Raw genomic sequence first — 15051 nt, forward strand, 5'->3', positions numbered from 1 at the left:
CAGGCGGATCAAATAGACGAAGAGTTCTACATAATCACAATGACAATTCAAAATCTTAAAGCAGCATTAGAGAGACAATCCTTTCAAGATAGTAAACTAAAGGTAGAGCAAGCAACAATTAAATTTGCTAGAGATAAGTTACCGACGTTAACCATTCCCACATTTCAGGGAGATCCATCTGAATGGCAATCGTTTCAACAAGCTTTTAAGAATATAATAGGAAACAAAACGGAATATTCGAATGTCACGAAATTACTATATTTGCATCAATCATTAATCGGTCCCGCTTTGGCAGCTGTATCAGGTTTAGATATTAGCTCAGACAATTACGAAATAGCTTGGAGTATTTTAGACAAGCAATATAATTTACCAAGACTTAATCTCAAAACTAGGATTAATTCACTTTGTGACTTAAAATTAATCACAAGAGAATCACATATCGAATTGAGAAATCTATTGAATCAGGTAACAGTGTGTATTAAAAACATTGAATCGTTGGGTTACGCGAGAGAAATTTTAGATCCATGGGTAACATGTTTAGTTCTAAGGAAATTACCTTTTAATCTAGTAAGAGACTGGGAAATATCGCTGGTTAGCAGAGAAATGCCACCATATGAAAGTTTAGAGACATTCTTGCAGAATAGATGTAATGTATTACAATCTACTGCATCTGTAACTACGGTGAAGGAATTCCCTCATAGTCGTCAAAGAATCATGAGAACTCATGTCGCGAACAAAAACCCATCAAGTAAGGTAAACGCATGCGCATTCTGTCGGAATAATCATTTCATAGGCAAATGTGATAAATTCAAAGCAAAATCCAGTATGGAAAGAAATGAATTCGTTAAATCTAATAACATGTGTTTTAAATGTTTAAATTCATCGCATAAGATAACAAATTGCAAGTCTAACTATAATTGCTTAAGGTGCAAACAAAACCATCACACTTTGTTGCATCAGGACGATACATTTAGTTCCAATAATACGGGAAGGAAGTCAATTAATGCTCATTCTACTCATTTCTCTCAAAGGGAGATAATTTTACCGACGGTACAAGTAGACATTATAACGTCCAATGGAACGGTCGTTAAGGGTCGCACATTATTAGATTCCGGCTCACAAGTCAACTATGTTACCACATCTTTCGCTAAGAAGAATAACTTCAAATTAGAGAAAATCTCTCAAAAAATTGTAGGTATCGCTAATCAAGAAAGTAGCATTCGTCACATCACCAAGGTGACCATAAGGTCTTCAATCACTAATTACTCAACCAAAGTGTTGTGTTTGGTATTACCAGAAATTACTGGCGAAATTCCAACTGTGAAACTGGATCAACAGTTAATTTCAATACCAGCGGGAATCAAGTTATCAGATCCCCTTTGGAATAAACCGACGCCAATCGATTTATTGCTCGGCGCCGAGATTTGCGTTCATGCTATGAAAGCAGGAACCATCCAGTTAGGAAAAGGTATGCCTATCTTAAAGGATACCGAATTCGGATGGACAATAGTTGGTCCATATCCCGAAGTAAATAATGCTCCAGGGAAGAGCCACATAGGCTTAAGTCAATTAGACAGTCACATTCAAAACTTTTGGATGATAGACCAGGTTCCTATGGTAAAACATCAATCTCTTGAGGAGAAAAGATGTGAGGAACATTTCCAAGCACACACATCACGAGATAAAAACGGTAGATTTTGTGTAGCTTTACCATATAAAAATTCCCCGGTAGTATTAGGAAGTTCATTGCACATTGCGGAGAAAAGACACAAAACTTTGGAAAGACGTTTTTTAGCCAATAATAATTTAAAAATGGAATACAATAAAGTTTTAGAAGAGTATATAAATTCAGGACATATGTCAGAGTGTGAACCTCCGGAGGCACATGAGGTTCATTGTTATTCACCTCATCACGTCGTAGTTAAGGAGTCTAGCCTTACCACTAAATATCGTGTAGTTTTTGATGCGTCCGCAAAGACAACGTCCAATATCTCACTAAATAATATTTTGATGGTGGGACCTAGTGTCCAATCAGATTGGTTAAATTTATTTTTATTAAAACTTATTGAATTCATTCCTCAGACAATCTTCAAAAAATGGAAAGATTGTCAATTATCCAATACAGTCATGAAATTTTATAAAATTCCTAGATTGATAATACTAAATAATGTCATTAATATACAGGCACACGGATTTTGTGACGCATCCGAGAAAGCTTATGGTGCTTGTATTTATGTAAAATGTACTGATCAATTGGGAAATTCCAAATGTCATCTTGTGTGTTCTCGTTCGAGAGTCGCTCCGCTCAGTTTTGTAACTATTCCGCGTTTAGAGCTGTGCTCCGCTATGTTATTATCAAAGTTAATGAAGTCAACAATAGACCAATTAACAATTCATATTAATGAAAAATATTATTGGACGGATTCAACCGTCGCATTGCATTGGATTAGAGGAGAGTCATGTAAATGGACCACCTTCGTTGCCAATCGAGTGGCCGAAATCCAATCAATATCTCAACCCATTGAGTGGTACCATGTCTCCTCTACAGACAATCCAGCAGATTTAATTTCTCGAGGGACTCAACCATCAGAATTAAATCATAATTCGTTATGGTGGGACAGCCCTAGTTGGTTGAAATTAGACGAATCACGATGGCCTCGAAGACCTCCTGAGATCACAATAGATCTTCCAGAGAGAAGGGTAGTCACTAACGCTACCCTTGTGAGGGAAAATAATTGGATAGATAAACATTCTCATCTTCCAAGACTCCTTCGAGTTTTATCATATGTTCGTCGGCCACTAAGGAATAAACAATTAAACGTTAAAGAAAATAACGAACCGTCCGCTTTAGAATTAAAAGATGCTTTAAATAATTTGATAAGGTTATCGCAAATGGAATCATTTCCATTGGAATATCGTTTGCTGAGCAAGGGACATCCAATTCCCAGTAGCAGTAAATTAGCTAAATTGTCCCCTCTATTCCACGAGAATTTAATTTGTGTTGGAAGTAGACTTCCTCTGGGAACAACTCTATCAACGTCACCCATTATCTTGTCAAATAAGCATAAACTTACACACATGATTGTCCGAGATGCGCACTTGAAATATATTCACTTGGGTACTCAAGACTTACTGTCGTTATTGCGGCAGACCTATTGGCCATTGGCCGGACATAATACTGTCAAAGGAGTGGTGCGTTCATGTGTCATTTGTTACAGAAATAAACCACTGTCACACAATAGATTAATGGGATTACTCCCGCTTGAACGTACCACTGCGAATTTTCCTTTCAGTCATGTGGGGATAGATTTCGCAGGACCTTTTCCTGTGAAGAGTGGTTGCAATAAGAATTCTAAGATAATTAAGGGTTACGTTTGTGTCTTTGTATGTTTTTCCAGTAAGGCAGTTCACTTGGAACTTGTCGGAGACTTAACGAGTTCAAATTTCTTAAATTGTTTAAGAAGATTCGTAGCCAGACGTGGCAGGCCCAATACGATATATTCCGACAATGCTACTAATTTTGTCGGTGCAAGTCGTGAACTCGTTAATTTAGTAAAATTAATTTACGAACGTCCTCATGAGGAGAAGCTACTACGGTATGTAGCCTCCGAAGGGATTCGTTGGAAGTTTAACCCGCCAAGGGCGCCTCACATGGGAGGGCTGTGGGAAGCAGCGGTTAAATCCATGAAGATTCATTTAAACAAGGTGTTAAAGGCCACCACCTTAAATTTCGAATCATTTTGTACGGTATTGACTCAAATAGAAGCTTGCATGAATTCCCGTCCTCTTAGTCCCTTGTCTTCGGATCCACTAGACCTTTTACCCCTCACACCTGGACATTTCTTAATTGGCAGATCCTTACTCGCTCTTCCAATGGAGGTTAAATATAACACTAATGTCCATGCCAATCTGCTTCAGATACAATTGACCACAGCAGCATTTTGGAAACGTTGGTCGGCGGAATATTTACATTCTTTGCAGTTACGACACAAATGGAAGAAGGACTCGAGCAACAATCTGAGTGTGGGTCAAATGGTCCTGTTAAAGGAGGAACACATGCTGCCAACCCGATGGGTCTTGGGTCGAGTCACTAAATTGTATCCCGGACCAGATGGCAGAGTTCGAGTCGTCGACGTCTTTACTGCCAGCGGAGAGTTTCGTCGGTCCAGTCATCTAGTGGCGCCATTGCCGATTCTACCACAAGGACCACTTGACAGGAAGGAAGATCAGCAAGAGGGAGGAGAAACAGCAGCTTCAATTCCGTCAACTTCGGTAGCTTAGTTTAACCCGAAGACACTACCCCCAACTCATATTATTTATTAGATGTAATCATGAGTTTAAATCATTCAATGTTAATAGTAGTACTCCGTAATTCACTTTAATTGTGTTGTGTGTATAATTTAAGCTATTTTCATTTTAACATTCGGCAGTATATATCTCCGAATTTAATCTAATCATTTTGTCTTTATAATATAAGACTTGTCTCATGTCATCACTCGGAAGGATTATATCCGAGTTTAAAATAAACTGTTCAAATTTGACAGTTAAAATTAGATTCATGATTTGTTAATGTTAGTCTCCAAGCCACACTTAATGGAGCATCTTAAATTATTTCATGTCTACTTAATTATAACCTGCCGGGAGTCATCCGCAGGTCTTATGTTTCTTGTTATGAAAACATAAGTTAACTTTTACTGTTTATAGTATTTATGTGAATCGTAGAATAAGTAAATATTATAATACTGAACATTTCAATGTTTAACGTAGAGACATCTATAATCATAGTTCGCCTTCATTTCCTGCTTGTAGGAATGAATGAATGACTTTCCAATTTACTTTTAATTTAGCAATGTTTGTGCTACTTGTTGATGAAATCAAGTTAACTTAGGAGCATTACACTCACTAATCAAGTTTAGTTGATCGGTAATAGCTGATCTGTCTTGACAACTGTAATAGTGTCAACATTGTATTGTCTAAGTTAACATCAAGATGAGGAATGCTTAAGTTTTAAACCATATACAGTCCACTCTCTCTTCTTTAAAGTAAACTTATCTTGTAATGCTTATTCACAGCTTCAAAGGAGATTTCAAAAATTTTAATGTAAATAGAAACAACATTCACCAGAGGTATACCTATAAGTTGAAATATTACTGAACCAATAAATTGATTTTATCCTCACACTGGATGAGGCAAAGGTTTCATTATTCACCCTCTATTTAATTATTTTAAGAGCTATGATTTATTGTAAACGACTCGTCAGTAATGCTGTAACTCTGTAGAATAACTGTATTGTTCAACAGTTTTCCTATGTGGGACTATGTTCCGACTTTTGTAATGACGTGTGGCAAACAGTCTTATTAACTGATTGTCGATTGGCATTATTGACGAGTTGGCATTAGTGTCGGCCCAAGCGGAAATACGCGACGGTCGACAGAGTCAGCGATCAGACGGCGTACGGACAACTTGTGTTCTCGTACGCTACGCTGAACCACCACGTGCAAATTTTACATTTCAATAAACTACATCAAACCATTATCGAAGTCTTTTCCAATACATATATATAAAAAAAGTAGTGCTTTTGAATTTACACCTGTGTTACTCGTTTATATTATCTACATTATAAAAACATAAATAACTTATGATGGGCACCACATTGTAAAATTAATATTTAATCGTATTGATTGTATGTATGATTATTCAATGTTTTATATAATTTTAATGGTTCAACAAGATTATTATTACGCATTAGACCTGCAGCAATTGCTTTTAAAGTGTGGCTTTATGATTGAAACTTCCATTATTTTATTATTCAATAGAATTCTATTTATAACATCAAAGTAATGTAAATTAATTATAGTATACATATTTCAATAATGACATTTCAGGTATTTCCTAAACAATTTGATGATGTAAGAAAACATTACTTGACATATATAGGTATTATGTTTTATATAATATTATGTGTTATATAAGTTATTATCAATCATTGATCAATTTATTAATATATTTAGATTTAGGATGTCTCAATTAAATGCTGCGTATTTCAATACTAAATTGAAATACGAATATGTAATTTCGACATAATTTTCCAAAAACGATCCAACCCACATTAGTTGATATCTATGTATTTTTTTTAAACATTTTTGAATTTGTTTTTAAAATAATTTTATGTGATTTTGTTCCATTAGACACAACTATGTACTTCAATTGTAATTAAGCAGTTGTATTGCTATTTTATTTCTAGATTCAAACGGAATATATGTACCTTTCATAGATATTTAAGTTGTTTATGAGCTATAATTATAATAGTCGATCGAATAAATAATAGATTTACACCATTACAGCTTACATATCGATGAAAATTATAGCTATACCATTCGAAGACCTTGTAAATTTTAGGATTAATAATTCAATGCGACCATTTTATGTACAATGCGTATTCTAGATAAATAATCGTTTATTAGTGGTATTTAATTACAATCAATATCGATTGAATTCACTTATGAAAAACTTTATGAAAATTAAATTACTTAATTAAATAGTGAATTAAAAACATATATAAGAATGTGTAAGAGCTTGTAATATTAAGTTTATACGAACTGACAGTAAATAAGAGTGGAAAAAGTAACTTTAACCACTGTTTAAATTGCGTTGTGAATTTTTTAGCTGTCATCGCTGTGGCTTGACACAATCATATGTACAAATGTGTGCAACGCACACAGGCGTCTGAAATATACAGGAATGAAATACGAAACTAAGAAAATAAGAAACAAGACATCATACTTTTTAAAATTCATTTAGGTTGTCTTGTTGTATACTTGTGGATTGATGTTGCAAGTTACAACTTTTAACACACCCGAACTATAATTCAGGGAAATATCGGGATAGCAGGTATAGCTTCGGTCCGCATAGAGCTAGGTATTTTATGTTCTTGTGTATCTTTGCGACTGTTAGATGTATTTTTTCAAGGATGTTAAGTATTGGTCATCGAAAGAACAACGTCCTAGATTGGGGGTAAAAAAAACTATATTTTCATTTATGAACTTGAAAACGTTTTGTCTCTCTTGTCGTTTGGTTCTTTCTGTTCAGAACTAAACATTTTGGTTTCCTGTCTGTTTTTCTGGTCTCTTTATTTTTTTCACACAATCTTTATCACAAGGTAAGATTTTTGCACTACTCTCATTCACTTAATTTTTTTATTAATATGATATATGCAAATGCTGGTAAGAGCAGCCGATTTAAGTTTGCACACAGGCGGACGGACTCCTAGGCGCGGCCCTGGACACAAGATTCCGATGTAATTTTTAATGATTAAACTCCTGAGTTCATTAATAATTAAACTCTTCTAGCTTCATGTAGGAGACATTAGCTTACTTTAATGTTAGCTAATCTCCGTACATCGGTAGAATATCAAAGCGATCTAAAGAGTGGAAGTGGTCCAAAATTGGTTTACAAAATTTTGACGGGCAGGAATTTCATATAACTAACATATAGTGAAGCTTATTATAATTCTACGGCTGAAGTTTTGATATTTTATTTTATTTCATAGAACTTGAACACTCGCCTTTACAGGTGCACTTAAACAGATACAATACAATCAAAATACATAAGCATTTTATACAATGCAAATTCATACAAACATCCATAGTGACATTTTTGCAGCATTTTATAATCAAATTGGCGCACCTTAAGGCGTAGAATAACTTGAGATTAACAATAGATATAGGAAAGGAGATGCTAATTTTCAATGAAAATCAGAAAAATTGGCAAACTTTGATAGAAACGATCGACCTGGAGTCATAAACCAATTTCTGACCAGCAGCGGGACTCTAGTGGGACTTGAACCCGTGATCACTCTGCTCGAGAGCATAATATACTAACCACTAGTCCACGCTGCTGGTTAATAATACTCATATTTATAGCCTCCGGTGTTCTTCACCTTAAAATTTTCTAGCCGACCCCCTAGATTTGGATGGGACTATCCACGTTATTTAATGAATTATTATGAATTTGAATTTAAATACTAAACCAATAAAAATAGAATATTTAGAACACTGAGAATATTTAGAATATTTTCCCAAGAAAAAATGTTATTTCCCAAATATATTTTATTTTGTTGTTTTTTTTTCTTTGAAAGGTTTTTTTAAGACTCGTTTATCCTTTAAAATTATTTTACTATTAATTTTATTGATAAAAATATATAAATAAAAAAACTGATTAAAAGAAATCATATACACTCATTTTTTTAATATAATATACCCCCCCTAAAAAGTCATTCCTTACTGGTCAAAAATTTTGCCCCCCCCCTAGGAAAAGCTGAAATGACGCCCCTGGTGCGTATGCACAATATAAATGTACAATACTTTTTCTTTTTATGTACATATATTGGGTTTATTTTTGTACGTTATTAATTTTAAATGGAAAGATCTAATACATAAAACCCTTTAGTTGCCGTGGAATATCTCTTCAGGGCCGATGAGACTTGTTTTTCTATAAAAGGTCGATTTTTCTGAAGACATTGCGTATCATCACGCACACTAATTAATTATCGATTGAATTCACAATGTTCTCGTTAACAATCCAAACTGAATTAATACACAAAAAAATGGCCATAAATACGGTGATCTTGAACCACGCGATGAGGTGCTTTAAGTTTATAACATTCGCACTTAATTGGCATAAATAAGCGGCGGAAAGGTTGCAAAATCAATTTCGAACATCACAAGCGTTGGCCAAGAGGTGACATTGAACCGCATAAGGTTAACTGAGTCACATCTGTGTGTACTTTAAGTCGACATTTTGTTTGTTGCCCCTGAAACTTTCCCCGCAATTTCTTCGTCGACCTTCGCAAACAGAATGGGTGGGTATTCACGGCTGGTTATCTCAAACGAGGAAGAGTTGACTGGTTAAAAATGTGGAGCACCTTGGAACAAATGGCATACACCTTGATATGCAAGATGGTCATACTTTTATGTATATTTCACCGATAAGTGCATGTTTATGTTTACGGTACTGTTTTCAAATGTATTGAATCTCCTCGAAGTGTGTCAAAGGTGTAGTGTCTACTTTTAATCATTCATTGGAAGTTTAAGACCACAGCTTTGCATGTTCAGGTTTCATGTGACATTCTTATAATACTAGTGTTGTACCCGATGACATATCATCGCATGTGTGTTGGCATATTAAGTTATTAAATAAAATAAAATTAAAAGAAAGGTCATTGGGCGCAATCCGACCCGGTCGCGGACATGAATGAAAATTATTTAAAATGAAAGAGTATAAATTCACTTAACATTATATATGGTTATTTTATTTAGAATCCATGGGAGTACAAAGTTTGAACCAAAAATATATTTATTTAAAAAATCGAATATTACTATTAAATATAAGTTGTCGTTCTGTTAAATAGCTACTAAAGCAGCCATACTCAGATATTTATTTCTTCCGGGTTTGTTTTGGTTTCTTCTCCACGGGTAGCTACCCTTCGACGCTTACAAAACTTTAGTAAGTAAAGGGTTTTGGCGAGTTGATGTACGTCCCGCGTGATGTTGATGTACGTACCCGGCAGGTATACGTTCGCTCCCTCTCTCTCACACGCAGGTATAGGGTCGCGTCTCGCTCGTTGCAATTTTTTTTCGCTCGTTTTTCAACATTCCCACAACCCACAAGAAAGCTACCCTTACCATGATAAACTAGAGACATTTATCTATATATCCTCACAATTTCATTTCTGTCCGCCGTGGGTTTTTCTTCCATACTATTTGCCCATTGACCTTTGTCGGTTCGACTTTTTTTCGAATACCTTTTAAATATATTTAATTTATATTTAACTAGTTGTTTTACCCGGCTTCGCTTAGTATTTGTAATATCAACAGCTTAAACATGGCGAATCGAATAGTAAATATTCATTTGTTATTTTATTAAATTTATTTGAATCGAAAAAAATATAATATTCAACCAATTGAATTGTCGTCATAGAAACTTTGTTTTGTTTACGAAGTTCCCAACCAAAGATACTCGCATACATACAAAGTCTCTTTCGAAATTATATATTAGATTGTTTAATATGAAAAAAAGGGAAAAACTACCTACCTACGGAATCCCGGGCCCTCGGAAAAATAATTCCGGGCCCAATTACAAATTTTTACAAAAAATCTGATAGATACATTTTTAATGTGCGAAAAATTTATCAAAATATTAGAAAAATACCTATATGTTGGTTGTTATTTTTTAAAATAATTGAATAAGAAAATATGGAATAACAGATACAATCACCGATACGAAGCCCTCGAGTAGTCCGGGCCCTGGAACTTTACCCCGGTTCCCCCCCCCCCCTCTCGTTGGCCCTAACCTAACATGTAAACAATATAAAACACCAATATAAAAATAAATTAACTAAATCAATTTTCAATAGATGGCGGTATATTCTCTGCCAAGAGGACACATTGGTAGCAAATAGTGTATACATATGTATATAAGTATTTTTCTTTTGTGATTGTATACGTTTTGGCAGTGGTTTAGCTGTGACGTACATATGTCGAATCGAAACGACTATTATAGTACGGTGAGCGTTATCTTACACAGACACACTGACAGAATAGCGATATTATATATGAATATAATTATAAAAATTATTAAGTGTATTTATTAAGTGTTTAATAATTTTAAAAACACTATAAAAATCGAAATTATTCTCAAAAAAGAGATACATAAAAAAAACTAACTTTTTCTAAATTTTTGTCGAGATAAATCGATTGGTTGTAGACACATGATATTGTTTAAAATCGATGATTGTTTTATCTAACGTTCTCTTGATACGACAAAAGTTTTCCGCTAGGTCTATTGATGAAAATCCAAAATGTATATTGTACTCAAAAAAATTTTTGGCATTTTAAACAATAAAAACCTCGTAAAAAACCCTGGAAGTGGTCATCAACCGCAAATTTCCTAACTATTTTTTATATAATGAATTTGCGGTCAGTAAAATATCATTTTGGTTAGAATATAAGGATTACATATGCCGATTGATACATAAATACATATGTACATATATGCAATTTGAATATGCTAATTAATAACATGTAATTTTTTCTCGTTTTAGAAAATTCGTCAACAATCAACTAAAAGAGGAAAAAGAAGAGAAGAAACTTAAGAAGAAGGGCGAACAACCATTCGTTTCGTTCGTAGGATTGGTGAGTTTTCCTCTTATTTTCCTCGTACTTAGAATTCATATTAACAATTCGATTTTCCTTATAAAATAAAACCTTGGAAATATATAATATGTATTTATACAACAACGATTATATAAAAGTAGCCAAAAACATATACACGTATATTTAAATTAAATGAAATAACTCCATAGCAAACTTATTGTATCATACATAAACATATGTTTTTTGATTTTTAAACGCTTTTTATTATTACGAAATTATGTTCAAAATACATCTTATATCTATTTTAATAGCTACTGATCTACTGGTCATTTTCTATTTTACAATTTAATTTAATTTGGTTAGTAATCTTAGTATTATATTATTCTAATGTTAATGTACAGCATAATAGGAAAAAGAGCTCAAAAACCTATTTACAATTTATAAATGCTCATAATACATTTAATACATAATATTAATTAAAGACTGTCTAAAGTCGATGACCTACAGCAGATTGTGTTTAGGTAATCTGTGTTATAAACATATGTAGATCGAAACGTTACCATTCAATCACACTTTATTATTAAATTAAAATCAATAATGATGACTAACATAACATTGTGTACTGTTATAATTTTACAAGTCACATAAAACGTATTCTTTAAAAATGTACGTATGATTAACATCGTTAAAAATTCGTGATCTTCATCTCCTTTATAAAAAAAGTCAACAAAAACATCATTATTCGGCCATCAATGTGAAAAAATACGTGTGTGAATCAAACACAGAATTATATTTAAATCGCGCCAAGATTCTGAGAAAATTTAAAGTTCGCTCGTACTTAATAACTGGTTATTCGCTTAAATTACAATATTATGCCGACACACGTTCACACATACGCAATATGAATAAAACGTGATCGTAATCAAATACAATTGAAATCAGCATGTGCACTTTTATTAGAGTGCATATTACCATTTGAAATTGATAATCAACATGATTATTTTCCTTGATTCGATATGACTATATGCATGTACATATATACATATGTATGCACCTACATATATATTTCGCAAATAAACAGCACAACGAGCGCTTTCTTGATCGTCGTTTTGTTTTGCCCTATTGCCCTTTTTGATTGGTTCAAATATTGGTCATTGGATGACGCTAATTGGATGACATACCGCTATTCATCATTTCAATAATTTGACTGTTACGTCTTTAATAAGAGTTTAACGTGCGAAGAATTCGCATCAAGAAAGCTTTGGACGATGATCGGTACACTGACCCGAAGCTGGTCATTCACCCAACATATTTTCGAGCTTTTTATTTTATTATGCACACATACATACATACATATATACATGCGTATTTAAATAATTGGTCAGGTTTTTGCGAACTCGGCCAGGATGCACATTTTACTGCAAATTTGGCTACACATGTAATCACAGTTTTTGACCAGGGCTTTCCGAATTCGACAAATATGTACGTACATTATTATATTTTATATGTATTATATTTTACCGCAAAACTATATGTAGAGCCGTTGCAATGTTTTTGGCGCCCTTAGCAAATATCTAATTTGGCGGCCTTTTATTTTTTTTTACTAGGCTTTTCAATGTTTTACTTCGCAAACGATTTAGCTAAAATTCCTAAAAATAATCGTAATAAACACATCTAAATTGTCGAAATTTTTGAAGACGTGACGTTTAATAGGTAACCTTATATGTTTGACTTTCCGCCACCCACTCGTCTTGTCAGATTTTAATTGTTTAATCGCCTATAACTTTATCTTCTTCACACTATTTTATTTATTTTATTTTATTTTATTTATTGAAAAATCAACAGACAGGATGTACATAGATATGTATAAAAAAACAAACAGTAAATAAATAATATATGTAACATCCGAGTCCAATAACAGATTTTTACAAAAATGAAAAAGATAAATATAAGGAAAACAAATTAAAAAGTAAAGAATAAAGGCATGACAAAATATGTAGAACATTGCATAATTAAACTATAGTATTAAAATATTGGGAAAAGGTTATAAAATAGAATATATCTATATACTATATCTTATTTATGTATGTATATGTTAGAGTGAAACTGTTATTGTCAGTGAAATAATTATTTCACTAGTTAGATTAAATAAAACCAACCTTAACTTAAACTACCGTAGCCTAAAATAAATAAAACCAACCCTAACGTAACCTAACCTAACATAGCCTTAAATAAATAAGTGTTGGCTGCGGGATGGAGAGGAGCGGGGTTGTGACGTGGTGTGGCGCGATTCGTGTCGGCGACGCACTTACAATAATCTAAAAACAATGGCATTTCACTATCACCCAACTGTCAAAAATTATAATTTCACTAATAGGGGCCAGTGAATATATAATTTCCGTAGTGAAAATATAACTACATATACCCAGTAAAAATTTAATTCGATTTAATTTCAATGAAACGTCAGTTTAATTATAATTTCACCTTTTTTAATAATATAAATATCCCAGATTGCCAATGTCGCATAACGAAAACATTTTAGTTTTTGAAATGTTCTGTGACGATAAAAAATATATATTATGCAATATGAAGGTGTATTTTCTTTTCAATTTATTTATTACTAGTTGTTTTACCCGGCTTCGCTCTGTATTTGTAATATAAACAGCTTAAACATGGCGAATCTAATAGTAAATATTCATTTCTTTTTTTATTAAATTTATTTCAATTGAAAAAAATATATATCGAATCGTCATTGAAACTGTTTTGTTCACGAAGTTCCCCCCGACGAATGCCCCCGGCGCCCCCCGGGGCTTTGCCCCCGGCACCCCCTGGGCCTTCACCAACGCTGCCCCGGGGGCCTTCGCCCCCGGCGCCCCCCCTCCCCCGTCCCCATGTCGTCATGGAAATTTTGACTTGTTTCCCAACCAACAATACTTACAAAGTCTCTTTCGAAATTATATATTAGATTTGTATAATGAAAGGAAATTATAAAAAAGCAAAATACGTGATTTTTTTTTCAAATAAATACAATAAATATATCAGTTTTTGAATTTTGAGGACTAAAATAACGCCATTCATTAAAAAATGTAAGCTAGAATTGATACTGAAGTCCCATGAAATATTTAAAAACAAAACTAAAATATTTTTCCTAATCTTATTATGTAGAATTATTATCAAAAAATTAGTTTAATACGCATAATAGTAAAAATTTTATTAATCGCGAATTCATATTTTATTGTTATTATGCTTTAATTGAAATGAAGAGTTTAAATATTTGAAAATAAATTTGAAAAAAAAGAAATAGGTGAGGGGGTCCAAGGCGCCCCTAGCATCTGGCGCCCTTGACAACCGCCCCATTGCCAATGTGTTGTTATGCTACTGATTATATGTGTTTATATAGTTTAAGTATGTGTATGTACGTTTATAAATTTGCAGTGTATTATCGTTCATGTGTTGTTATGCTACTGATTATATGTGTTTATATAGTTTAAGTATGTGTATGTACGTTTATAAATTTGCAGTGTATTATCGTTCATGATTTGCAATAGACTTATCGGCGGGGAAATCATACATTTAAATTATGTAGAATCAATAGTGTGCACTTAACCGCATTCTTCAAAGATAATAAAAACCTTACAAATGTCATGGAAGCGCTCACACTAAAATCCATGGAAAATTTAAATACATTAAATAGGTGTTTTATACATATTCAATATGAGTGTTATTATTTCATATTGAATATGTATAAAACAAACTAAGGTTCGCTTAACCAGCATAGCTGAAGCCAGCAACTGTGCATTACTAAAATTATATTACCAATAGTACATTCATATGATCCGTAATGTGTATGTGTATCAAGCAGAAGCGGTTTTGTGGAAATATTCACGTATGACGTTAC

At 33.3% G+C, this 15051-nt stretch overlaps 1 protein-coding gene across 1 annotated transcript in view; it reads left to right on the forward strand.

Annotated features, from left to right (window-relative positions):
- Positions 1 to 15051, forward strand: part of LOC143918631 (multidrug resistance protein homolog 49-like) — a 59340-nt gene that overhangs the window by 21673 nt on the left and 22616 nt on the right. Inside the window, exon 2 of the mRNA XM_077440575.1 lies at positions 11102 to 11192. Within this exon, the coding sequence (XP_077296701.1) occupies positions 11102 to 11192 (91 nt within the window). The remainder of the gene's footprint in view (positions 1 to 11101; positions 11193 to 15051) is intronic.

The sequence above is a fragment of the Arctopsyche grandis genome, chromosome 1 (genome assembly GCF_051622035.1).
Source record: "Arctopsyche grandis isolate Sample6627 chromosome 1, ASM5162203v2, whole genome shotgun sequence".
NCBI classification, from domain to species: Eukaryota; Metazoa; Arthropoda; class Insecta; order Trichoptera; family Hydropsychidae; genus Arctopsyche; species Arctopsyche grandis.